Source organism: Aythya marila (genome assembly GCF_965140915.1).
Source record: "Aythya marila genome assembly, chromosome: 2".
Taxonomy (NCBI): Eukaryota; Metazoa; Chordata; class Aves; order Anseriformes; family Anatidae; genus Aythya; species Aythya marila.
The window spans coordinates 127,921,863-127,948,807 of record NC_139043.1 but is presented as its reverse complement, the minus strand read 5'-3'; the positions used below and the strand labels follow the sequence as shown (position 1 = coordinate 127,948,807).

The 26,945-nt window shown below is 36.6% G+C and overlaps 1 protein-coding gene across 2 annotated transcripts; it reads left to right on the top strand.

Moving 5' to 3' along the window:
• Positions 1 to 610: 610 nt before the first annotated feature.
• SNX16 (sorting nexin 16) lies at positions 611 to 26,100 on the top strand. 2 transcript variants are annotated; one of them, XM_082755324.1, is made up of 8 exons: positions 611 to 761; positions 4,744 to 5,207; positions 8,931 to 9,017; positions 12,772 to 12,920; positions 17,754 to 17,823; positions 21,531 to 21,667; positions 23,862 to 23,978; positions 24,287 to 26,100. In XM_082755324.1, exons 2-8 carry the CDS (start codon positions 4,836 to 4,838, stop codon positions 24,393 to 24,395), a joined length of 1,041 nt encoding a protein of 346 aa, XP_082611450.1. In that variant the 5' UTR covers positions 611 to 761; positions 4,744 to 4,835; the 3' UTR covers positions 24,396 to 26,100. The 2 variants fall into 2 exon arrangements, with proteins under 2 accessions (XP_082611450.1, XP_082611451.1); XM_082755325.1 differs by lacking the exon at positions 611 to 761 and adding an exon at positions 1,824 to 1,959.
• Positions 26,101 to 26,945: the final 845 nt, after the last annotated feature.

Sequence of the window (26,945 nt, the reverse complement as noted above, 5' to 3'; positions counted from 1 at the left end):
CATGTATGGTGTATAAATATAAGGTGTATGAAGATAATACACTTCTGGACACAGATTGTGCTGCTTTCACTTTCTCCACAACACCACGCTCCTCATTACTTGCACAAGTCACTGAGATACTGCATGGTTGATTTATTCCCCACATTTTCAAGAAAAAAATAATAATAATAAAAAAAAAAATCCCCCTGCAGGGAACTATCTTGTCGCTTTCATCCGTGAAATTTAACACGGAACCCCACTACCACAGCTGATAGGTGTTCACGCCAGAATCTATCGCGACATGGCAGTGATCCGCGGCGCTGTGGCGCGACATGACGTCAAAGCGACATGAGGTTGCGGAGCACAGGGGCTGCGCAGCAGGGACACGCAGTCCGCCTCGTCCCTCGGCCAGGCCCAGGGCCAGGTCACCCAGCGGGGGTCCCGCAGCCCCCTGCTCGCCCTCGGGGCAGCGCTGCGGTGAGGGCGGCGCACAAGGCCCTCAGACCCCTCCATTCCGCCCAATCCCTCGGGAACTACAATCCCCACCGCGCCACGCGCCGCCTACATCACCCAGAATGCCCCGCGGCAAGCCGCCGCCGTGAATCACCCGGCGTTACCTTGGCCGGGCATGACGGGACTTGTAGTCCGCGAGCCGCCCCGCCCGCTCCCTTCTTCCTCCTCCAAAGCTCAGGTAGCGAGCTGCCAGCCCGCCTCCCCGGCACCCGGGGCGGGGCCGGGCCGGGCCGGGCTGAGCCGAGCGGGGCGGTGGCGGCGGCGAACGGGTGAGCGGGGCGGGGGGCGGCCGGCGGCGCTGAGGCGTTTGGGGGCCCGCGGCGGTTAGTGCGGGGCGGCCGTTTGGGGTAAGGGGGGTGTAGGTGAGTCGAGCCGGCACCGAGTCGTTGTGGGGTGTGTGGGTGGTTCTGTTTTGGAGTTGTGTAAGCGAGCACAGCGAGTGGTTTCTTTCTTTATTTTTTTTTTTCTGTAGTGCTTAAGGAAACAGCCCGCTGTGGTGCTTAGATCCTAAAAAACGGGGGTCAGCCGGGCTTGGCCGCCCAGGCAGAGACCTGCGGAGTGTAACCGAGTGGCAACGCGGAGCCGAAACTCTCCTAAATCCCATTACCAGCCTTAAATAGGGATTGTTCTGTTTCATGGTCTGTTATCCCCGAATTGGATGGCCTACGTGTTTCTCCCTGAGCCTAAAACCCATTAGCTCTTAAAAGGGGTTGGAGCTGCAGTAGCTTCAAACTGGAGGCAAAGCCTTTCAAGTGGTTTTGTTGCAGCCTACAGAAGGGGAGGCGAGCACCAGGCAGGGCTAGCTGCCACCAGCCTGTCCTGTGGCATGTGGCAGGGCTCCTGGGGCACCCTCCGATCCTGTTTCACACTTAGCAGTCCAGTTGGACAAATGTTCTCATCTTTTTATTGCATTTTTTAATTTGCAGCTGGGGAGCAGGCTGAGCCAAACGCAGGTTCTGAACGGGGAGCAAATTTCTTATTAACGAGTAAGGTAGTTAAGTACTTAGTACAAGAAAGAGAGCGCAGCAGCTGGTTTATATTATAGGTGTCACGAGTGCGCTGTTTATTTGGAAAGTTGGTGGGGCGCGATCATGCCACTGGTTTAACGCGGTAATGCAAGCCCAGGCTGCCGGGAAGCTCGAATAGTGCCCACCTAAACCATCCCTCCTTGTTGCAATGCTGTGAGCAAGGAGCACCGTGACTTGTCCTAAAGTATCTTACTAAATTGCCTTCTGTTTCTTCTGTGACGTGAATTGGCAGTAAGCCTCACATAGAAAGACTTAAGACCTGAAGTTGTGACCCTCGTCTGAGCATGGTGCCATTTTCACAAGTTCAGCCTTTATGAAGCATATGTTAATGGGATTTTTAAACCCTGTTGTAATTCATAATAAGTATTTTAGATAGTTGGAGGTTTTGATACTTTTACGGTTTAAGATGAATTTGCATATGCATATATTCATAAGTATAGTAAGTTCTGATTTAATATCTTTCTATGTTTTCTGTTTTCTTGAAAAACATATATCGTATTAAATGACATAGCATGCTGTTAGCTCATTTGACCAGATGCTTCCATTACTCAAAGAGTATTCTTCTGTTACTCTTCAGAGTTGTAGGAACATGGGTGAGATACTGATAGCATTGGCTCCTTTTATTTAACTATGGGTGTGTTTACTGTGAGCTTGAGCAAAGGATCTCTTTTACAAGCAAGTATTGGGATCGACACCCTTTAGTATGCATTGGCTCACAATTTGGGATGGTCTTAAAGTGTACAGAAGAAAATACAACCAAAAATGCACTCTGGGAGCAGACCTAACGCAGTCCAGCTGCAAATAAACATTCAGTGTCAATGGTACCAAATTAATGCTAGACTGAAATAAGAGTTGCTGAAGCACGAATAGCATGGATATAGGATTCTTAACACCAGGTGCTTTGCACTACAGATCCGTTCATGTTAAGCCTTTCAGTGATGTGTATGCATTTCAGGGTCGTAGTAAGTTCAAGACAGTAAGTTCTTGACTGGCGTTTCGCTTTAAAGAAGGGAGTTCTTCTAGAAAAGGCACTGTCCAGAAGCCATTGTAACATGAAAATGTCTTTTTTAACAACAATGACAGAAATACAAAGTGCTGAAAAGCACAGGCTTTTTTCCTTCACAAAGTTCTGAAAACTCCTGGGTGAATATCACAGTTTCCCTGAGGTGTGGGCATATTTTCCTTTGTTTTGATTCTTAATATGTTTTAGATTCATAAAGCAGCAGGATATAATCCTATTTTATCTATTTATTTACGGGTCCTTTGATTTGTTACAAACCTTATACTCAGCTGTGTTCTTCTGTTTACAGGGATTTAATCCCACACCTCGCAGGAACATCACTGTGTAGGGCATTTGTTAAGGGGATGCTTTCAGTTCCTCATGCTGGTAACGTTTACTAGAGCCAGGTGTTAGGTTGTTCCATAATTCTTATGGGCTGCTGTACTGCTAGAGAAATCTGCCTGAGACAACATCACATCTTGATGTTTCTTTCTGTCTTAGAATTCAAAGCAAAGTTAAATTGAGGCAGAGGGCAGATTTGCTTACTGAGATCAAGGTGGAAAAAAGGGATTTAGATCATAGCCTTGCTAGTGAAGAATGCTTCCAAGACGGGTGACTTGCTTCTTTCCACCTGTGCAATGCTGAGGCACATCAGCCATCTGATATGTGGAGTTAAGTCACGCAGCCTGTGCTGAGTTAAGTCACGCAGGACTGTGCTGCAATAGAAGCTGCTGGGTAGTCCAAATTGTGCACCTGACCAGCAAAATAAATCAGGAGTGTATTACGACACTGGCGTTTCTGTTTTCTCAGATTCAGCTGGTTGTCCAGCCTCACCCCCATGGTGAAGCAGAGTTACTTCAGCAGAGTTGCTGCCAATTTGAAATGGCTTCTTTAGGTCATCTTCCCTGAGCTTTCACACATGCAGAGCATGTGAAGCCTTCGCTATGTTCCTGAAAGGCTCAGGAAGTTTGTTTGTTGATTTGTGTTCCTCTGAATGAATTATTTCAAGAGCATTTTTCAGCCTTTCATTTTGATACTGGTTCATTTCATGTTTGTTTACTTATTCATGTTCTCTAATATTTATTTAAAAGAAGAGAATAAAAACATCGCTTCACCCTGGCAATTAAAAAACTCATTTGGTTTTTGCTTCAGTAGATGATTGATTGTATATATGATATGAATCAGGCTGACAGTTTCCCATTTCATAGCTGCCTGCAGCTTCGTGGTTGGTTGGTGTACTCGTGGGTGAAATAGGTGGTGACTCAAATCCCATTAATCCAAAGAGATAGCATCTCATTTGCATCTTGTAAGAACACTTCTTTTGGTATGAGATGATGGTGCTTTTTTTGGCAGGTTGAGCCAGTTGTTTTATTTTTTTTATAGAAACATACATATACACAAGAGATTAATTTTAGCTTGAAATGATTTTCTTGTAGAACAATATCAAACCTTTGATTCATCGTCTTTGCTTGAACTTTTTTTTTCCCATGTTCATCTCCTGAAATGGAAAACTGGTTACCGGTACGACACTGCTTTTGATGTACATGCGTGTAAAACTTAAATTGCCGTAGTTCAAGCTACAGAAAGTGTGCCCAGTTAATTGCTACAGATATCTGCAGCATTATGTGCAACAGTTGTTTTGAAAAAAATATTTTGCTTTGAAAACAGATACATCATACTCAGTGAATATATATATATATATATATATATATGAGATGCAAATATGTTTTCTCACCCATGTTGTTTACTGTGTTTTCTTGTTGCTCATGTCATGCATATTATTGCCTGCACGTATGGCTCCTGGACATAGTACAGAAACAATCCTGAGAAGGACTTTTCTACTCTTTGTACTAAACGGTCACTAAACCTCCACGAACATTTTAGTTTATGCCTGAAAGTTCCTTACCTTTTCAATAAAAATTGTACTTATCTCATAAAGGAAAAAATACTTCTCTTTCATAATCTTAACTTTCACTTTCCATCGTTTTTATTTTAACAGTTGTGAAAGGCAGAGAATTCATGAAAAGCTGTCCCTCGACCTGTTGAGATGATTTGAAAGCAGTGTTTTATATGAAGCAAAACTATTTGTGAAAATGTTTACCCATCAGTATTGCTATTTACTACCCCAATACTAATACAAATTCTTCCAAAGCAGTATCTTAGTGTTTCTTTCACTTAATAAATAAATAAATAAAGCTTTTTTTTCCCTGACCTTCATTGCAGGTGCTGTTTTTGAAAAGAAGAGACAGCATGGCGCATACACTGAACAAACCTTAAACTTTTGGACCTGAAACTGAGAGTTTTTTCCAAAAAGGATGGCAACTCCCTATGTTCCTGTTCCTATTCCTATTGGAAGCTCATCATCCAGCTTTACAAACAGAAACCAAAGACGTTCTTCTTTTGGGAGCATCTCAACAAGTTCCAGCTCCTCAAAAGGACAGCTAGAGGACTCTGCCGTTGGTAGTTTTAAAAAGATGAGTGTGCCTGACCAGAATGGTTCTGCATCATCTGGGTGTAGTAGTCCACTTGTTAGGACTAAATTTACAGGTATGGATACATCCATAGAATATTGTACTCAGCCTGTAGAAGAAATAGAGCAGAACACAGATTCCAGAAGCTGGGAGGATCGACCGTCCACGCCTACTATACTGGGTTATGAGGTGATGGAGGAAAGGGCAAAATTCACTGTAAGTTTTTGGGATGGTATAGCTCATTCTCTAATGACAAGATAATCGTTGAACGTGCTCTGCATTCTTTTTCACTAATTAATCTCGGAGGGATGTTGGAGCACTGCACAAATACTAGTCTTGCAGTCCTGCAGCCTGACAGGAAAATATCATTCTCACTATACAGGTGGAAAAAAATGAGTCTTAGAAGCAGTCTTTCCTGTAACTCTGTATGTGGAATAGAAGTGTTTCATTGTACTTAGGTGTCAAGTATATCTGCTCAAAAAGTCAGAAATCTTGCAAAGTTGCCATTTCTCAAGAAATTGAAGTTCTAGATAGTTAAACATCTCAAAATGTAGTCTTGTATTTAAAATTAATGATAAAACATCCAGGTATTATTTACCTTTAACAGTTATTAGTAACATACAACAGTTGCATTAAAGCACAAACATTTTTACAGCTTCTTGTGTTGCTAGGTTTAGTTTCTAATTACTGGAAATCTTCTGTCCTGAATACATTAGAGTGAGATATCACATGCAGTATCTTACGACAGAACACCAGCTAAACTGATTTGTATTGATTTTTCTGAAAATGTTCAGTAGCTGGCAATCCAGATTTTTGACAAGCCATATATTAAAGCATTTGTGCATTTGTTTTTGTGGAACTGGTTGAAACATTTCTAAGAGATTATTAGGCAATGCTTGTGGGACTGATGGAATTTGTTATTAATTAATTGTGTTCCTTCAGGAGAGCAATGTTTGTCACAAATAGGTAGAAAGGAGGAAATAGCAGACAAACATTTTTTCTCCTATTTTCTTTTAAATAGGTGTGTGTGGAAGCTAATATCTTGATACTTCAAATACTAGTAAAATCAAGTTCTTCTTGGAAAGAACTAAGTAACTTTGCTTTTGAATTATTTGATAATGATGACTTGACATAAGGTTTTCAATTTCTAACATCTTCATGCATGGTAGCATTAGAAAAGAGCCAAATTTTTGTGACATAGAGATGAAAAGATTCCTTTTTAAACAATACCTTCAAAACTAAGACAATGAGTAGTATTGTTAAGATGACACAGTTTAATCTGAAAATATGCCAAGGTTTAATCAACTGTGCACGTAGGATGTGCTTCAGCTGCACTGAAATTAAGGAGTCAAAGTTGTCACTGAATTTAGAAGTCCAGGTTACAGAACAAACGAAGCATTCTTCATGGATAAATTGCTTGGGTGCATTTTTGTTCTTTCTCAATTCACGTCTGTTGCTGTTTTTGTTTCTGAAAGCATGTAATTAACTGTTTATGTTTTCAGTTGGATGCTGAAAATAAGCGTGCTATTGTGCGTTAAAACTAGTAAGTCATTAGTGCTAGAAATTTCAGTTGCTTCGATAATGCAAAAATCAATGAGATGGAAGGCAGTGGAAATTAAATTGAAACCACCAGTAGAAGCTAGAGCGGAGGCTCATTTACTAAAGGGTTTTTTGTTGTTGCATTTTTTTAGTTAGCTTTTTTTTTTAATTGTTAATATGTCATACTCCTCAAAAATGTGAGTCTGAGTTACTCCAGCTGGGTGCTGGGCAAATATTAAAAAAAAGTTAAATGTTACTGCCTGTTGGAGTGCGTAGCTGCTGAAACACAGGGAGTAAAATGCTAGGTTAAAAACATCACCGCTTGTAAGCCATTGATTTCAAATGTGTTAGCAGCTCTGGATTGTTCCATTATCATTTCTAGGTGGCTTAAGTAAAAAGTGATAATGAGACACTAAATCAGCTAAAAAGTTGTTACTAAATATTGCATATTTTCATTGAGTATCTTGTCTTTGTGGAATAAAGTGATTAATGATTACCTGAAAGCACTTCAGTCTGTTGACTTTGTAGTTTTTCCCAAAAAACTGTGTGAAGGAAGTGACAATTAGTTTTGTAATAGCCTAGTCCTGTTTGTTTGTTAATTACAAATCTTGAAAGGAAGGCTTTTTTTCTTTGGCAAGAAAACCAGAAAGATTCAGGTTGACTGTATTTTTTTTAGACAGTAATCGCGAGCTGATTGTGCTCTTTATTACAATTATGTACACATAACTTGAAAAGAATTTTTTTTACATTGTGTAATATTTACTTAGGCGCTCAAAGCAAAGGCCAGACTAGCTGTTTGGTGAGGTTTTGTTTGGTTGCTTTTTTTAATGTGCATTTATAAGCAATGTATTTGTAGAACTTTTAGTGGAACATCCTGTAAATCAGCAAAGCTACTGCAAAGCTGCTTGTTCTGTGTTTTGCTGTGTACTAGCAGTAAGTCTTCATGATTTTATGTAGCAGTTACGCTTCATGTAATTTTTATAACGTAAAATTGTTTATACTCTTGCTACGACAGGGAACACTTGGGCAAGCACAGAAAATGTAAGAAAGAAGAGTTACGTTTTCATGCTGTCTTTGCAGGCATCTTTTAATAAATTTGAAAAGCTAATAACCTTTTGCTCATGACTAAAATATTGCCTCTACCATAGTCCATGACTTCTACAGATGCTGCGGCTTGAAAGTAGAGTTCTATGTTTAAAAAGTAGATAAGAAAAGTATTTGCTCAAGGAATACTTTTCTTTTTCACTGTAGTTGTGTGTAGCCTGTGTAATTTATTAAACTGCAAACAGTTACAAGATTTTAAAATAGAAGTGTTGAAACATTTTTCTGAAAGGTAAGTGTCTGGTGTACAGAAGCTGGGGTAGCTGTGTGGCTGGCTATGTGTTGGGACTGCAACAAGAAAAATGTACTTGTTAGTTAATCTGCTGTGGAAAAAATGATTTTACTATGAAACAGATTAGAAAGTGTTTTAAAAGTAATTAAGTGAAGTGTCTATCATTACAATTCCAAAAAACTATCTCTTTCTCCCTTGTATTTAATCAGTTTTGATAACAGAACACCTTCTGGAAAAGCTAATCCAGAGCAAGTGCAAAGTCCTTTTCCTTATGTTGGAAAAAGTAAGGTTGTGACATGAGAATTCTTTTTCCTAGACATGGTATAATATTTTTAGATGACGTTGTGTTTGTTGGATTCGTTGTGTTTAATTATTAATCTGTTTGATCTGTAGATTTCTGTTCTAAAGTTTTTTTTTTGTTTTTATCCGTGGGCTTTTAAACAGTGTTACTACTGTGCTGCTGTTTTGCTAAATCTGTTTCTAAGGTTCCATTACTTCAGTTCTACAGTGCTAGTATCATAATTCTGACGCTGCAAACAGAGGAAGTGGTCATAGTTCCTGACTTTCTAGGCAGAGTAATGTTCACGATAAATGGACCAAAGCAGCATCTTATTTTTATCCTGCGTCACTTTTGCTTTCGAGCCAAGTCAGATGAGACCTTTTCAAATAATACAACACTCAGTAAGTGATTATTACAGTCATCTTAAGGACAGATTGGCTTTAAGGATTATGAAGTAAAACGATAATTCAGCAATAGTTAAAGTAGGTCACTTATCTCTTCGATAGCTGAGACTATAGAAAACAGCTGATAGCTTTCTTCTTTCTGGAGAAGAAATCCAGATCTAGTTTCACAAACCATTTCTTTCAAGACAAAATAGTTAAAGATATTTGGGGATTATGGAAAGTCCTTTATTAAATCTGCAATTTATTCATAGTGTTTATACTGATCTATTTTTTTTTTCTTTCTGAGAGTTCTTTCATTAAGAAGTAAAGGGTAATTTCAGCCTTACAGCCAATGCATTTTGAAATTCTGCATATTTTTCTGATGTTCCTGTTTTTCCACACAGGTATATAAAATACTAGTAAGAAGAAGTCCAGAGGAAAGTTGGGTGGTTTTCAGACGGTACACCGACTTCTCCAGGCTTAATGACAAGGTTAGAACTATATGCTGGTAAATTCTCATCTGACTTACTTTTATTTCATGTTTTGTTTTCTTTGTTGTACTTTTTTGTCACTTTTTTTTCTTGCTTTTTCACTGCACATAACATATACTGTGTTAATGAAAGACAAATTGTATCTCATTTTTTGTGAAGACTATATATGTGAATAGACATATATTACACATATGAACATATATCTAGTGAAAAGAAGATATTTTTTCATCTCCAGCTGTTAGTGTGCTTCATACTTTATATTTAATTTCCTTTATTGAATGGATTAGAAATAACATTCAGTAGTTGCATCCCCTGTGTGGGAAAAAAAACTAGGAGCCTGTATATTTTTGCAGGAATGATCCAATAATTGTTTATTCTCCATCAGTGCAACAAACTGTTTTTTTCTAGGGGCACAGACTGATAATTAGAGCTTTCAATATTCATTAAACTTTAGTTTTATGTTGGTCAGTTTTCAGTTGGTTTTAGTGTCTTGGACATAAATTATGAAATACTTTATCAGATCTTTAAAGCTGAAGATACAGACTCCTACTGAAAAGTTCTGGGTGAGCAACAGTAATATTTTTACAATATTAAAAATATATATAAAAAGCAAAAAGTCTTTGAATTGGTAAATAATGTTTAGTAATCTGTTACTAATATTTGTATAGAGCAAAAAAGGAGAAGAAACAAATAACTACCATCTTTCTTGAGGTTGGTAGCAAATTATTTTTTTCCCTGAAGTTATATTAGAAGGTTGGCATTAAGTGACAGCTGAATTGAATAACTGATTGCTATGAGAATCATGATTTGAAGTATTAACTGAGGGGGAAGGGCTTTTCAGGAGGACCAGGTATACATGTATGCCTGACACATAGAAAAAGTATGTGTATTCGGATGTCCAAACTGAACTGAGAGTTAAACTTCAGCAGTGACTAAAATGAGGAAAAGGTGAAAAAAAATGGGATGCCTGTAGATAAAATCAGAAGGACTAGGTAAATGAATACAACTTGGCTAACTAATAGAAGCAGCTAGTGAACTTAGTAATATCATTCTATATTTGTCCTGACCTCTGTGAGAAATAAATGAGAAAAAATAGTTAGCAGTAGGACTCTGGAAAGTGTTTTGGATATAGCTTCTACCAGTTTCAGAAACAGTTTTAGTACAGAGCAGCTAATAAAATAGAAATGAATGGAAGTGGAAGAGCTGAAAGCCATGAACTCTCCTTTTAGGAAGAAAATAAACAAGTGCAGCAGAAGGTTTTTTTTGAAAAAGATTTGAAAAGAATACATGTAAGTCAAAAAGATCAAAAACAAAAAAAAGACATACAGATAGTACAAGTAGTGTAGTACAAGCTTGTGAAGATTAAGGCAGAAATGCTAAGGTGCAAGATAAGCTGTCACAGGACGCCAAGAGCAATAGGTAAACTTCTATAAATCATTAGAAACAGAAGTAAGGGAAGAAAAGCCAATACATGAGAGCAAACTGTAGAAAGCAAATGATACAACAAAGACTGAAATATGCTGTTTCTTGCTGTAATAACAAAATCAGAGAGTATTTTGAGCATGACAGAACTTGATGTGTTAGAGGCAAAGACTATAATTTGGCTAGATGTGTAAGTTTTGTCTCTTAATAACATGTAGTGGGTTGAAGTATATGGGAAGTGTTGTTCTCTCCCCAAAACAGTGGGAAGAGAAGCTTTGTCAAGGCTATTACTCTGCCTGGAGAGCTACTGAGTGAAGAATGAAATGATCCATCTTAAGAACAAAGAAGTTAGCTAATTTTCCCTGAGACACTGCCTCATGTGACGCGCATGAGCTATCCCATGACAGTGTAGGGGAGAGATGTCTAGAAAAGATGCTGGATCCAAGCAAGAAGCCACAGCCAGCATAACTCGTTTGACCCCATGGTTTTTACTTATGCATCCAAGTAGTGTTCAAGAAAGAACGCCTCAGGATTTGCCATTGAAAATTGGTATGCTGACAGCTGATAGCTTTCTCATACCATGTTTGTTGACAGGAGTAATCTGTGGGTAGGCATACTCTTTCCTCAGAAATAAATGATGTGATCTACATAACCAGACAAATGAAGTCATTAAAGCAGAGATCCATCTGCTTGAAAAGCTTTCCTGGAAGTGATTGTCTGTACAACTAAGATAATACAGGAACTCCTTTTGTAATCTTTTCTGAGTTTGGTTCTGTTCAGCATTTCATTAACTTTGTGGATCATGAAGGATACTTACATGTATCATATTAATGTTAAATTGATAGAGATGAAGGAATTTTGGATGACCAAAGATAAACTTAAAAATATCAAGAAGAGTCTAATACAAAGATAAAATTCAGAAAGCAAAGAGGAAAGTGGGAAGATTTAAATGCACAAACAAGAACCAAGGCTTTCAGAATAGACTGTTCTATAAATAAGAAACTAGTTGTTATCATAGGGCTACAAATTAATTATGCAATTATGTGATTTTTTTTAAAAAGCATCCTTTGCATGCTATGAGATAGTACATCTGTACGCATCTGTGACCCACTTGTGATTATTTTGTTAAGCTGTAGGGAGATTCTAGCTGGAATACAGTATCTCTTTTTAACTGAACCACCCGGAACCTTTTCCAAGAGTCTATGAAAAGTAATTAAAAAGTACAAAAATTAAAGCTTATTGTCAGAAGGCTAAAATTTTTCCATGCAAGAATCAAGATACCCATTGAAGAATTATTGTGGTGCTCTGTAAACATAGAACACTACTGTTTTCAAGACAGTTTGTAGAATTCCTATCACTGGAAGACACGTATGAATGTATTTGCTTTATGTGCCAGTATCTCTGACAGAAATTTCTTTGATCCCGTCTTTGCAAAAAGATTAAACTGTTCTTGAGGCAATTGAGGGAAAGCTATTTTCGTAAAAATCTGTTTGCTTTTTCTATTGATTCTAAATCCTGCTTGAGGTTTTGTGTCTGAAGCATACCTTCTAAGAAAAGGCATCTAGAAATTTTCTTCTGAAGTTTTAATATTTTTTGGTTTTCATGCATATTAGAAAAACAGGTAACTGGCTGGCGTGGATGGCTCCAATTGTTATATAAATTCCATCTTCTGCTCACATATTTCAATTTTGAATTCACAGAAAATCTCTCTAGATATTTCTGACATTTTAGTAAAGGTCATTAATAATAAAGTAAGCCAAAAATACAATTTTGCAAGTCTCAGTACTAAGGCTTATGCCACCTCCACGCATATGGAAACTTTAATATTTTCCATGTACAAAGAGCTACTTTTTACTAGAAGGATGCCATGCATATGTCGCCATTCATTGTTAAAGTCCTCAAGAAAAGATGAGTTGCAGAGTTACAGGTCTGTAATGAGCTTTATATATTTTATCTGTGTAGTACTTACTAACCCTGCATACTGTAGAAGAAGCACCATTGAAATGCTTACTCTTCTGCTACTTTTTGCTTTGATAGTTTCCTTACATTTACTGACTCAAAGACATTACATAACAAAGCAAAGCTTTGGAGTACTGTCTTTTATATGGTGAATTTGAGAGAGCATTTCGTTGTATAAGGTACAGTGACAGAACTGTGCCTACAATTTATACTATGTATATTTTGAATTTATTTACTATTGTGAAAATTGCCTAGTGTTTGAACTGAAGACAGAACGAACCTGTGATTCTCAGTAAAGTCAACGCCTTTATTAGATTCAGTATTTCATATAGACTTTTTTATTGTTTTCATTCATCTTTGATTTCTGTTTTAGTTAAAAGATATGTTTCCAGGCTTTCGATTGGCCCTTCCACCAAAGCGCTGGTTCAAGGATAATTATAATCCTGACTTCTTGGAAGATCGACAGTTGGGACTACAAGCATTCCTCCAGAACCTAGTAGCTCACAAAGATATTGCTAACTGGTATGTAATTAAATTTTCCTACGCATTTGTTTTTTTGTGTTCCAACCCCTCATATAGGCTACTAGAGTCTAACAGTGTTTTTGAGCTACAAAGTAATGGATTTTTGTTAACATTCATGTTGTTCATAATATGAATTATTTGGTTTCCTATTAATTTAATCACATTTTAATCTAAGCAAAAAAAGAGGAGTTGCACATAGTTAACTGAAAACTATAATGAGATTAAGTGTTAGGCTTGCACAGTGCTAAGTACCTATGCTATTATGCGATAAATTCTTAAAATGTGCATTAAACTATAGTTGTTTAATTTACATGACATGATAGGAATAGGAGTACCTTTATGGATTGCTTTACATGAGTAAATGTAAATGACAAATCAAAAAAAAAAGATATAAGAAGAATCTAAAAAACATACCGTGTTTAAGCAACAAAGTGCAAAGGTCTCTTTGAACAATGTTATTTTCATACCAAGTGGAAGATTCTCCCAAAGCTGGAGGATGAGAAGAATGTAACTTTGGCAAATGAAATGTAAAATCATGTTAATATAGGCCAAAAGAGGAATTCAGTAAGTTGATAGAGGCAGAGCAATTACTTCTGATGCTGGAGAAGGTTTTCAGATCTAAAGTTCTGTTGTTACTGTATCAGAACCATTCTTTGAGGAATCAGTCTGAGGAACTGTCTTTTTAACAAAGTTTCAGTTGAAAATTAAGAGGAAGAAACTGTGTAGAGCAAACAGCGTTCCCTTAATTTTAGGTGAACTAAAAAAGAATAGCTAGGCTCTTGTATAAGAGCATCTACTGCCCACATCTACCTGAGTTTTTTGGAAGAATGGCTATTGCTACAGTTGACACTTTATAAGGAATTTGAGTGTCAAGTCTGGGAACTATAGATCGGTAAGTAAGTTTCACTTGTGGTACTGCTTGCAATTTAAAAAAAAATATTGTAAGAAGGTTAACAATATTTGGAAAAGTAATATCTTTTGCAGAGGAAAATTTATCTTCTAAGTAGTTAGGAGAGAAATCATATAAAATAGTTTAAAGGTAAGGATAAAAGGGTTCTTGGAAATTTAGGGACATTACATATGGGATCCTAGATCACAGTTCTAGACACCAAAGTTCAGAATATCTGGAAGTGAGCAAAGAGATCGTGAAGTATTGTAAAAGGATCCGTAGGCACGGAATGACTAACAGATTAAATTACATGTTCCAAGTGCAAAATGGCACTAAGTATATACATACAGAATCATACTCAGTTGGATTTTACAACATAGAAGAGAACCATTTTCACTGATATAAATAGTTTTCTCAATTCAGTATCCAGAAATAATTAAAAGGATAAATAAAAGTTGATGAAGAGGAACTTGAAAGTAAACAAAAATATACTTTATTGCTGTGGGAATCTGAATTGCACTTCCACATAGTACAGTACTAAAACACAGTATTGTACAGTACTAAAACACAGTATTCAGTTTCAAAAGAGGGTCTGCTAGAAATATTGAGAAGACTACAGAAGAACATCCACAGAAGAGTTCTGGTCTATTTAGTCTGTCATCTTGGGAAAGGCTTGGCTAAAGAACAAGGCACGTGAAATCATCAAGGGGATAGAGAAGGCTGAGTAAACAATGCTAATTTTTTGGATGATTCATAGTCATCTCTCAGTAAGTCATGCTACCGGGTGAAGGTTTGTTGTGAGATGTTTGAGACAGGAAACATAAAAGGCTTCAAACAAACTGGGATCAACATCTGCATTTCTCTGTCAGTAGCTATTAAACATGATCATCTGGATCAAATATATGGCTGCGAAGTTTAAGAACTTCCTGGTTTTTAAATTGCACAGTAATAGGAGTGCCAAGAAAAGGAATTCTGTAAATGTCAGTTATGTTTCGCTGCTGGTGATAAACTAGTGAGCTGGGTGGGCTTTTTTTTTTTTTTTTTTTTTAAGCCTTCTTGAATAGTTCTGAAGGGTTTTTACTGAACTTCATGTTGTTGCAGCTAGTTAGGTATTTGAAGTAGCTTGTTTATATCTTGATGGCGGTGTAATAATTAAAAAAAAAAAGCTGTGAAGGCAACTCACTCATCAGATGCAGAAGGTAATATAAATGTTTGTGGAATCAGGTTTTTATTTTGGTTAATGAGCAGGTAGTTAGCTGTAATGTGGCTTTGAAAAGAACCTGGCTCTTGGCTGTGTGAGGCTCTGTATGAAGAATAAAAATTCCAAAACATAAGATATCCTGATAGGATATAATGTTTGTATCTGTGGAAAATCTGGATTCCTCATGATATGATTAAAATTAGATAAATATGATCTGTCTGATTCCTTATCCACTTACCAGAGAGTAATAGTTACTGTTAAATTATTATTTACATCTTACGTGAGCAATGGTGAGAATCTGACCCTGCTTCCTCTTTAAAATCTCACCCTTCTCTGATTTTGCAAATACATCAAACTGTTTAGGTCATACCAAAAGTGAAGGACCTTTTCTCTTTGAAGAAAAGTCTCTTTCATTTCTCTTTATGCACTGTATTATCATCGGGGTGTATTGACTGTGAGGAAAATCTGCACTCCAGATAAAGAAGTAATTTTGTGAATCTATTTCTATTTAAAATAGGTATACCAAGTGGCTTAAAGATAAAATATTAGGTTGGCATGCAGAGGCGTAAATTTAGAGTCTCTGCGTTTTGCAGATTTCTCATCTTTTGCCTTATATTGGGAATTCAGTGGAAGATCAAATTGAAATCCACATACAGAGTTTAATGTGTTCAAGAAAATTCCATGTAACCCACAAAGTGGGAGAAAGAAGTTTAACCTGCTAAACAAAAGTAACACAAAGCTTTATAAATGACAGGGCTCTCCTCTGCCCCCACCCTGTACAAGAAGCAGCTTGAAAGGGAGAAACTCAGCTGCTGAGTCTTGTCCCAGATCTCTGGTGCAGCACTGTCCTTCCTGCCCTTTTCAGTACGGGTGTGCGCTGGCGTTGCTGCCTCCTTTGAGAAGGATGTCAGCTGGCTTAGCAGCATAAAGGAGAGGAAGCCACGTACAGCAGTCTCCGTTACGTGATGTGGAAGATTTCTGTGAACTGTCACTAGTGGCAGAATTATCTTCTTTTTTGCTAAATGAAAGGAAGAGGTATAACACATGGAGGGGAAAGCGGGTTCTCAGAGTAAAGCTAGGCTGCAAATGAATATTTATGTCATCAGATGGATATTTTAGAAAAAAATATATTTTTTTTTCAGTAGTCTTATGTTGCAGTGGCCTGTGGCTTTAAATTTCTTGACTTACATTAAACAGTAAATCTACAGCTTTCAAGAAGTTTCCAAAGCAATATAAAAAGACAGACCACTCTGCCAGCAGCTATCGGGAGAACAAAAAATGGGTATGGCCTTCCAGAAGTAGACTGTAGATTGAATATTTTTGCACATCTATTTGTCTGCATATTTGCTTTTCATGCACAAGCATTGCCGTATGTTCTGTCATTTTAATATTACACTTCAAAATAAAATTACTAATGACATTAAATTAAATATTTTAAAATGTTTGAACTGAGCTGTGTGAGTCATGCATGAAGATACTGGAGAGGAATGATGAGCAGAAGTGTTTCCATATAATGAATTCTTCTGCATTAGGCATATGTGAGTTCATTCAGCAGAACTTTCATCTTTATGAAAAGAGCAATTCAACCATTAAAAAATAGGTTTGAGCACTATGGTGGAAAAGGGTCACTTCAAACAAGCTGATGAAACTATGTGGATGGAAGAAAAAACTTCCTTGAAAATGTACTTCATATGGCTGAATAACTTTTCAGTTGGTTTGGGATTATTTTTCTAATAATTTAACAATTGTATTGACTCTTACCATCTATCACTTTCTGAGCTAGTTGGAGTGATAATGTTAGTTTTAGTAGTAGAATTTTATTAATTTATGTGGAAGAAAGTTTAGGCTATGGCTTGCACAAGTCATGGAAAAAAAACATACATTTTTCACATAGTTTAAGTGGAGAAAGGAATGGATCATTATCACAGGAGGAATTTTTCATGTTGTTGTAAGGGCTGCTTGGGTGACAGTGGATATGAAGACAAAAACTCTCACTAACCCTTCACTGAAAAAAAACCCTCCATCTTCAGATTTGCAACAAGCAATTGAAACAGGCTTACATAAATCCAGCAACAAAATAAAGGTTCAGTACAGGATGCATTTTAGATCAATACTGCTCAGAGTCTTTGTAAAACTGAAAGTGACGTCATAACCAATGTTAGCTGAAAAAATGTCTCACTTTCCATTCTCCTTGCTGAATCTGAAACTGATCAGATTGGTAGCTAGATAGAAGTTCTATTTCTTGTGTTTGTACGGAGGGCAGAAAACTTCTTCATCTTGCCATCACCTTTCAGTGGGACTTAGGAGGAAGAGACAGAATGAGTTTGGATCCTCTTTTTTTTTTTTTTTTTTGCATTTAATGCAATAGGAGATGATTTAGGGATTTGTAAGTAGTGAGTGCAAGCACAGAACTGATAATAAATTACTTGGTAATTAATTATAATATTCTAAATTCTGAAGATACAGTTTGAAGATTTGAAAAGTGTTCTAAATTGAATACTACCTTTTGTTTAAAAACTTTTCAGTGTACTTGTGCAACTTCTCAAGTTTTATTTTAAATACTGTCCCTAGTTAACACATACCAGTGAGACTTAATAGTTTATTGACGTTAATGTGAATACTTCAGAGTTATATGAGGTTGTATGCCTGCATCCTTAAAGAAATATGACTTTGTATCATCATCTGTAAGTATTGTTGCTTTTTTTTGTACTTTAAGTAATTCACTCTATTTTATTTGTTAAAGCCTTGCAGTGAGAGAATTTCTTTGTCTGGATGATCCTCCAGGTCCTTTTGATAGTCTAGAAGAGAGCAGGGTAAGTGCTATGTAATATGTTAGGCAGTAGAAATCAGTAGTTGTTGAAATATTGTAAAATATGCTGGGATGTTGCAAATGGAACGCTTTTACCCTTTCACAAACATTTGCAAATGTATGTTTTTCTAAAACTGACAAGAGTCTGTTGATAGTTGGTGCACACTGATGATCTTTGACTGCTATACTTGATCCCTGTCCCAAGATACAATTGCTTCCTTTTAGCCCTTATGCATAGTGTATGAAATTTGTTTGTTTGTTTAAAGGCAAGTGGTAGAAGTAGTCCTGGTCTGAATATAAGTAGAGGGGTTTTTTTTAAGACTTATTCAACACATTGTCACAATGTGTACACCATAAACTTCAAGCCTTGCTGTAAAATATTCTTTCTATGAGATGTAATAAAGGGAGTAATTGTTACCACCGAAAATAGTGTTCTTGCTGATAACTGAGTAGTGTCAAGTAGTTGGTAAGGCAGCAGACTTGCAACATGCATGTGAGCACAGTGGACAACTAATAAATACTGCATGCTGCAGTCTGTTTTGTTAGAAGTATGTTTCACTGGCATGCTTAGCTATATGAAATGTGGCTAGAACTGGTCTTCTTAGTTTTCTTAATTGATAAAATAAAAATGCTTCAGAATTGTTTGTACATTGTTAATGCTATAGAAATTATGAATGTTAAGTGAAGCTCCTGCAATTAAATTTATACTTTGCATTCTGTTGAGTGCAAGTGAGAGTGCTTTGGCTTTTGTTCCACTGGATCAAAATTGTTCCATTCTATGTATGCCTGAAGGATTTGGTATATTTTGTTTATTATGGGCTCCTGTTTGATTTTCTATATGGTTACTTTTCATCTTAAACAACTTACCATTAAATAGCTAATTTAAGATTAAAATTACAGGAATTACTTGTTCAGATAGTTGTTCATTAAGAAATGTAAGTACCTTCTCTAGAAATCTTAATCATGCAAACTGTGGTGAAGTGTCAGGGATATTCTTCCACCATACAAATTTAGACAAACTATTACAATAGCTGTGCTGCTGTAGTTTTGCCCATTAACCATTTCTAGAAATTTATCAGATGTAGCTGTCACGAAATTCTGGTCTCTGAGGTTAGTACATCATGTTACAGAGTGGTTGGGGTTGGAAGGGACCTCCAGGAGATCACCTCCTCCAAACACCCTGCTTCAGCAGGGTCATCTGCTGCAGGTTGCCCTGGACCCATGTCTAGTTAGGTTTTGAGTATCTCCACAGGCAGAGACTTCATTACTCCTCTGGTTAACTTGCTCCAGTTTTTGATCACTTTCACAATAGGAGAGGTGTTTTTTTGTTGTTGTTTGGTTGGTTTTTTTTTGATTGTTTTGTTTTTAAAGTGTTTTCTTGTATTCAGATTGAATCTCCTCTTTTTTAAATTTGTGCCCATTGCCTCCTGTCAGTGGGCTCTGCTGAGCAGTGTCACTCCCTCTTCTTCATTCCCTCCCGCCAGGAATTTATACATATTGATAAGATCACCCTGAGCCTTCTCTTTCCAGACTGAAGAGTATCAGCTCTCTCAGCCTCTCCTCATGTGAAGGATATTCCAGTCCCTTAATTATCTTTTGATGTTGATCTTTGAATGACCATGGTCTCTGGGGTCCTGTTGGACACTAAGCTAAAAATCAGCCAGTTCCTTCAACACTCATGGGTGCAAACTGTCAGGCCCCGTGGATTTACATATGTCCAGTTTGTGCTCCCTAACTTGATCCTCTTCTACCAAGGGTAAGTCTGTCTTGCCCTTCTGTGTCTTTTCCTCTGGTTACAGAAGCCTGCATTTCTGAAGGCCAGAATTACTGGTCAAAACGGAGGAGAAGATGGCATCAGGTACCTCAGCCTGTGCAGTGCCATCTGTCACCACTTCTCACGCTCAATTCAGCAGCAAGTCCAAAGTTTCCCTAGTCTTCCTTTTGTTGAATATGTACACACACAGAGTACTTCCTTCTTTCTTTTTGCATCCCTTGTCAGATTAAGTTCCAGCTAGGCTTTCACTTTCCTAAATCTTACCAGTGCAAGATCAGAGAGCAGCTCGTCCTGGGTCATCTTTCTATGTTTCCACCATTTGTGCACTTCCTTGCTCATTCATGCATGTTTCTTGCCACCTTTGCTTGATTTCCTACTTGTTAAGATGAACCTGTCTTGAGCTTGGAGGGGGTAGTCGGTGAAAGGCAATGAGCTCTCCTGGACCCATCTTCTTTCCAGCCTGGTATCCCATGGATTCTTTCTTCTAAGCAGTTTTTTTTTGAAGAGCTTGAAGTCTGCTCTCCTGAAACTTCTATTTTTTTTATAAATGTTTTTATAGAATATTCTTATTTTCCCTGTGAATAGGGAAATTTATATGTGCATAATACAAAGATAGAAATTAAATAACTTAATGATATTCTTAAGGAGACGATGGCCAACTTTCAGCAGCAACACAAACAGTTTTACAACATGCACTAGAATTCATTTAATTGTCTTGGATGAAACAGGAGTAATGCTTAATGGAAATGATTGCTAGAGTTCACCTAAAATGCTGCATGAAGATTGAATTGTGTGTAATGTGTTCTTGGCTCTAAAAGATGTGGATAAAGCTGTGGCTTAACTGATGATTGGTCTTAAATGCTTGTCAACTAAGATAAATTTGCTATCTCTGTCAATAAAAAAAAGTAAAACTCAATGAAAAAAATAGAAATGGTTATTAGATTGAAAAACACTGCACTTTTAGGAATGCAGTCGTAGCAGTATTCTTAAGTGAGAATCAGTTAACATCAGATAAAATGTTTATATATAGTGAAATCCATGGATTGGTGGTTAGTTGCATGTAATGTTAATCCAAGATAGCCTCCTAAATGTGTTTCCTTATTTAGCAAGAACATGTAAATTATTAAATCAGAATTGCACATGAGTGTTGGTAGGCTCACTTTTACCAGTAGTAGATCACCAGGCTCTGTGCCAACACTTTGATTGTTTCCTGCATTCAGTGAATATTGCACTAAATGTTAGCTCTATGTTAAGTCTTGAGGCTGCTTACTGTCAAATTCATCAGGGTGTGCTATGTAAGTGTCGTCCTCAGCAGGGTAACGCAAAATACCTGCCATGACTGAGTCAATACTGCTCTTAACATTTCTTTAAGCTTCTTAAAAAATAAAATATTATTGGTCTTAGAGTTTTTATGCTTGTCATATTTACAACAGCTATTTGGTTCCCAACTGTAACTTTCTATCTTTATCTGGTATACATGTAAGTGAAGAATATTCACTTTTTCTGAATATTCCTAGCATCTCTGTTACTTAGATCTAGGAAACTGACTTCTAAGTTAGGTGAAACCAAAGTTTATGTGAAGTACAAAGGGAGTTTGGGATTTCAGCTGATGTTCTCTATAGGCAAAAAGGTTCAATATTAGGGACTGCATGTCAGAAGAGGGAAACCTCTTTCTCTAAAACCTTTTATTTTATTGAGACACAAACAAAGGATGCAGTAAAGTATTTATATTGCAATATAGTATAATAAATTCATTGCTCAAAGCAAAGTGGCATGTTTTATTAAAGGCAACTTTTTTTTAAGTATGTAGCTCTTTATGGTAATCAATACAAAGAAAAGCAGCTACAATTCTGTTGCAGTTTGGTATTTCTAAAAAGAAAAATCAATAAAGGCAGTCCACTGAAGTTAAACTGAAGATGTTCTTAAATGTCTTTTAGGCTTTCTGTGAAACTCTGGAAGAAACAAATTACCGTCTACAAAAAGAACTGCTTGAAAAACAAAGGGAGGTGGAATCACTGAAGAAATTGTTAAATGAAAAACAACTTCATATAGATGCTATTGAAAGAAGAATTAGGTATGTAGAAATTGTAGGACTTTCAGGAGTTTCTTCACATGAAGGCATTTTCTCCAGATAGTTGGAAGCAGCAGCTTTATATGTATTCTTGAAAACAATTTTCCCCACATAACTGCACACAAGGCAGCATTTTCAGTAATCTTTCTCTGGCTAAAAGCTTTTGTTCAATACAAATAACTGCAAAAGCGTTGTCCTGTCTTCTCCCTCTAAAGTAACTAGGATTATGTTTGTTAATCCTTTAAATCTTGTAAAGAAAAGGTAAAGATTCTATTCTGCTTTTGAAGTGTTGGATATGTGAAGTGATAGAGGTGAGAGCAGTGGAAAAATTGCCTTGAGTTACAAAATTTCCCCTGTACTCAAAGCTTTGACAGAACATAATGATAAAATGCCTATATGCCTGTTTTAATGTCTAACTTAGTTCTGAATTGCCTGGAATGTTGCCACAGATAGCTTTTAAATACCACTGGAGATTGTCCATTTCAATCCAAAGAAAAAAATCGGTGGTGTTTCATAGGAAAGCTTTATGGTGCATGTCTGCTAAATTTTGCAGCAGGTGCAGGGGAGTTAATATTCAGTGTCCTGCTAGGCCTGCTAAGCCAGTCTTCATGGGGTTTCCTTAGCAAAGGACTAAATTCCCATGCATGCTTTAATACTAAGGTACTTCAGTATTGACTAGGTTGTTGATTCTAGCATTTCCAGATTGACTAACAAGTTACATTTTTGAATATATGGTTTAAGTGGGCTAGATTTGGAGAAGGATTTAAATTAATGTGTTTTATTTTGATTTCTGATACTATATTTAGTTTGTAACTCTACTCCTGCAGAGAAGTAACTGAGAGTTTAGAAGATGCTTTTCCTCTTTTACAAAAAAATCATGATTTAGTACTATCAAAAATGCCGAAATAGCCAGTGAAAACTAACTAACTTGTATTTGGCTAAAACATTGTGTCAAGAAATTTTGTATGATTAAAACTGAAATAAAAAGCCATGATTAACAAGAAGGACTTTTCATCTTTATTGTTTTCCTGGAAGACGGATGATTTGCTTCATTCTTCTTATTTTAATTTAATACAGATATACCCTGTCTGTTTTCAAGATGCTTCAAAAGTATTGAAAATCAGCCAAGTAGTAGTTGAAGTGATTTTTAGTTGTAAAAATAAGTTACCAAGTAATGGTGTGACTTTGTTTAATAAATAAATAGAAATGAATTTGGGTGATAGGAATGGAACCCAAAAGGAATGAACATTACTTTTCCCTTGTTGAAATGTTTCGATCTGATGGCCCTGATTAAGCATCTGCTGTCTTTACACCCTCAAGGCCAGGTGTCTAAAATGTATATTAAAAACTGGATTAAATATCAGATTTACAGGCTTTCAAACATACCGTGCCAGGTTTGGCCCAAAGATAGACCAATAATTAATTAGATAATAAATACTGAAGTATTACTTAGTTCATGTTAAAGGTATGGAAACAATAGTAGGTCAAATATTGTAGAATATAGTAGAATATTGTGAATATAGTAGAACTATTTTCAACACAAAATTGTTCACAAGACTTTCGAATTCAAGTGATAGATTTCAACACTAAATTTGTTTTCCATGCAGAGAAATGCTTTGGAAACAAGGGTTCTTTTGGTTTTGTTTTTTGTAGATAATTTTACATGAACACATGTCCATTTTTAGCCAGGTTAGTTGGACCATCAATTTATGTTGCTGTTAAGAAAAAAAAAAATATTACCTTTCCCTTTAATAGGAGGTTGTATTACTCTGTAACTTTAGATGCAAGTTTGCCAATGGAGAAACTTGTGAAATTGTTGAAGAAATTTGTTTTATCATCTTGTCTGTCTTCCTTCTGTGTTTTGATTTTGTTCCTTCTGTCATTGAAGCAAGGTGCACATGGCTTAGATCATATTTTTCTAATTGCATACCTAAAATCATAGTCACTTCTCCGAGATGTGAATTATTTTGTACAGCTACCAAATTGTGATACAAGCAAAGGATTGAATTTTGTTTAAGCTCTTTAAATAGCTATCCAGTGCAAACCCTGCACCTCTGTAGTAATAAAAGAATATGGCTCATGTTAGGAGTGAGATTGATAGGTTCCCAGAAACTGCAAAGTTTAAAATGAAATAGCTTTTTGGTGATGAACGTTTGTTATAAATAGGTTGATGGTACTCTGTTCTTACTTGTTACAGGGATTTATCTTCAGGAAAAATGACTCGTCAAATGTCAGGAGAAGAAAGTGAGTGCAGTGGTGAGGTGGAGTCTTCTGCAGTAGAAGCAGACCAGGGTACCCTGGGTGAGGATGGCTGGTAAATACTATTACTTTACTTAAAATGTGTTTTTAATTTTTCTTAAGGTATCTTTTTAAATCGTCGGTCTTATATAAATTCTGCACAGCTGAGGAATTCAGCTTTTTTTTTTTTTTTTTTTTTTTACTTCTCTGTAGCTATCCCATGTTTCATGAAGGCCATCAGGATGGATGATTTTAGGTCTTAGAGCTAGTGTAAGTGATAAGTTGAACAAGCTTTGTAAATGTTTGGTAGATTGCAGGCATAAAATCACTGTAGAGAATGATATTAGTTTCCATTTGACAAAGTTTATTGATCTGTTGTTGCAGCTCAGATAAAGAGAACCACGAGGCATGCTGGAGCGGCTCTCTGCCTGAAAATTCTGTACCAGAAATTGAAGTTGCTGAAGTAGCATATACTGCTGATGAAGAAGAATAGATCGGTAGCATCTGCTGTTATCTGGGAAAGTTTCATGCTTGGGACATACACTGTGGGTAGGGGCGTATAGTAGCTGTAAAGAATTTACAGTAAAGAGCAAGAATGCACATATTGAATGTTTACATAAATCCTTACAAATTGTTAACATAAGAAATATACCCAGTGCTGCTTTGAGTTCAGTTTTTATCTAGCCTTTATATATTTAATATATTAAAGTCTAATAAGGGCTAAAATCAGCTAAAATTTAGATAGTGTACATACACAATTTGGCTGACTTTCATAGCTGAGTGGCATAAACTTTAAATCACCAAACACATTTAACTAGCATGTCATACGTTGCCACTGATGTGACACATTCAATGTGTTCATCTGTTTGGTGTTTGTGTTTTCATATTCTTAATAGCCATACATTAATGATTGTTAAAGTAAAGATGGACTCATCTTACGTTTAATAAGATTGTAGCATATGTTGTTTTTAAATTCTAAAGTTGAAGAATATTTCTCTGGAAATTTTAATGCAATGCAATAGGAAAACTTAGAGTACCAAGAGAAAAATACTTATGAAACAACATGGTAGTGTGACATTTTAAGAAAAAAAAGAAATGGTCATTTTTGCTGAAGGAACTAATACGAGACCCCCAAAACACTGTGTATTTTCATCCCAAGATAGCATGCTGTAATACTTTTAGTTTGATAATGCTGCTTTTAAAACCTGGGATACCTTTGCCATATCTCCATGTAACAATAAAATCGGTGAGTTTGCCTTTTACTTGGAATACTACCTCTTATCTTGCTAATGCATTCATGTTTGTTTAAAAATATTCCAGATTATATGGAGATAAATGAAAGACTTGTAAAGAAGCCATATTTTTCTCTGCACAGTTCATTACTAGATTGAATCTAGTTGCAATGTGTTTTTGTTTCAATGTATTGTACATGTGGGGATATCTCTACATGTGTTCTAAAGCCTATTTTTCAAAACATTGAGACAGGAGATGCACTTTATAATTAAGACTCCATTGTGCCAAGTTCAGTTGGCTAATTGGTTGAGAAAGGGGAGTGGCAGGGAGAGGATTATGTAGTGCCTTTTTGTATTTTACTTGTTCATTACTGCAGAATTTTGTTACAGTGCTCTTGCTCAGCTTTGTGGAATATTTGATACAGATTGTTTCTGTTCTTCACTTATTTACTGAAAGTGCCTTGTTTTATTCTGCTTTTCCGATAGGAAGAATGCTGTTTTGTTTTAATCCCCCCCCATACCACCCACATCGTTGTTTAATGTTGTTAATATGCAGTGTCTTTGTGCTGGAGTTTTCAAAGGGAGCTTTGTACATCAGACTGTGCATACAATGACCTTTATGCAGAACTGTATGAACCTTCCTGGTGAAATAAAACTATGGACAAAACACCTGTCTTCTCTTTTCCATTGTAGAAAAAATGTTGAATGCTTTGCCTGGTGAAAGAATAAAAATGTTATTAGAAAGAGACATTTCTTACCTCACATGGTTTCGTGCAGTTACTCAGCTTTAGGTCTGAGTTCTGTTTGTACCAAAATCATTTGCTTGAAAATGAATGAGAATGTTGTAACAAGACACCAAAAAACTTACTGTATTTCTGTTGAAGATTAAAATATAAAAGGAACTATTCGTTTTTATAGTCTACCTGAATCCTCAGAGACATTGAGTGAACTCAATAAAGTTATGTCACCGTATTGAAAATTCATGTTATCTTTTGTCAGATGTCACTCGTATATTTGATATGATAATTGAACTGTGTGCATTAGTGTTAGCTTTACAACTAAAAATGTTTCCAAAAAAATCTTGAAAAGGTGCTTGGGTTATGTATATGCTAGGCTGTTCTAAAGTACTGCAGGTAAACGCAAATCTAGTCAGTGACAATAAAACAACATAAACATCTTACAGTTCAGTCATGAGAAGACAAAGCAATGTGCATTTTGTTGTGCTGTCTTTAAAGTTGATATTTTGCTGTCCCAAAACACTTAGTATCATGTACATAGACATTTCTGTTCAGTTAAAAATCAAGGTTTCCCTAACCTGAGGTGGAAAATGTGATTCTGCTCAGCAGTCCTATCATATTGTTTAGCCTATGTTATTGGTTACCGAACGGTTATCCCAGCAAGGGAAATGCAGAATTCTTTCTTTGAGGTGTATAATCCATGGCAGCTTCTAACGTTCTGATGGAAATTGGTTTCCAAGTCTGTCTTGTATTGATGTTCTTTTTTTCTAATGTCCTATTTCTAGTGCCTCTTCTGGCACTATTTCCTATTTGTTTCCTCGTGATTTTAGTACAAAAGAAGCCAGCTTTCAATTAATTCATTCATTAGAATGTGACAGTGGAATTGTGGTCTTCACAAGGAGCAAAGGAGTGCTCAGACTGAAATTGCAGCAGAGTGAATAATTACAAGGGTTGCAAGCAGTAACAGTGATTGTCTTAAACTGGGCATTTTAATTTTTTTGTTACTACTTAAATTTAATAGGCCTGCCACATTTTTGTTCTTCCATAGCACTTGCATCCTGCCCACACCACTTC

What these genes read in the sequence shown, in the direction of transcription:
- SNX16 (XM_082755324.1), top strand. Translation starts at nt 4,836, where the DNA reads ATGGCAACTCCCTATGTTCCTGTTCCTATTCCTATTGGAAGCTCATCA. An exon ending in AGGAAAGGGCAAAATTCACT is followed by an intron (nt 5,208 to 8,930) that starts GTAAGTTTTTGG and finishes TTTTCCACACAG; the next exon opens with GTATATAAAATACTAGTAAG. An exon ending in ACCCTGGGTGAGGATGGCTG is followed by an intron (nt 23,979 to 24,286) that starts GTAAATACTATT and finishes CTGTTGTTGCAG; the next exon opens with CTCAGATAAAGAGAACCACG.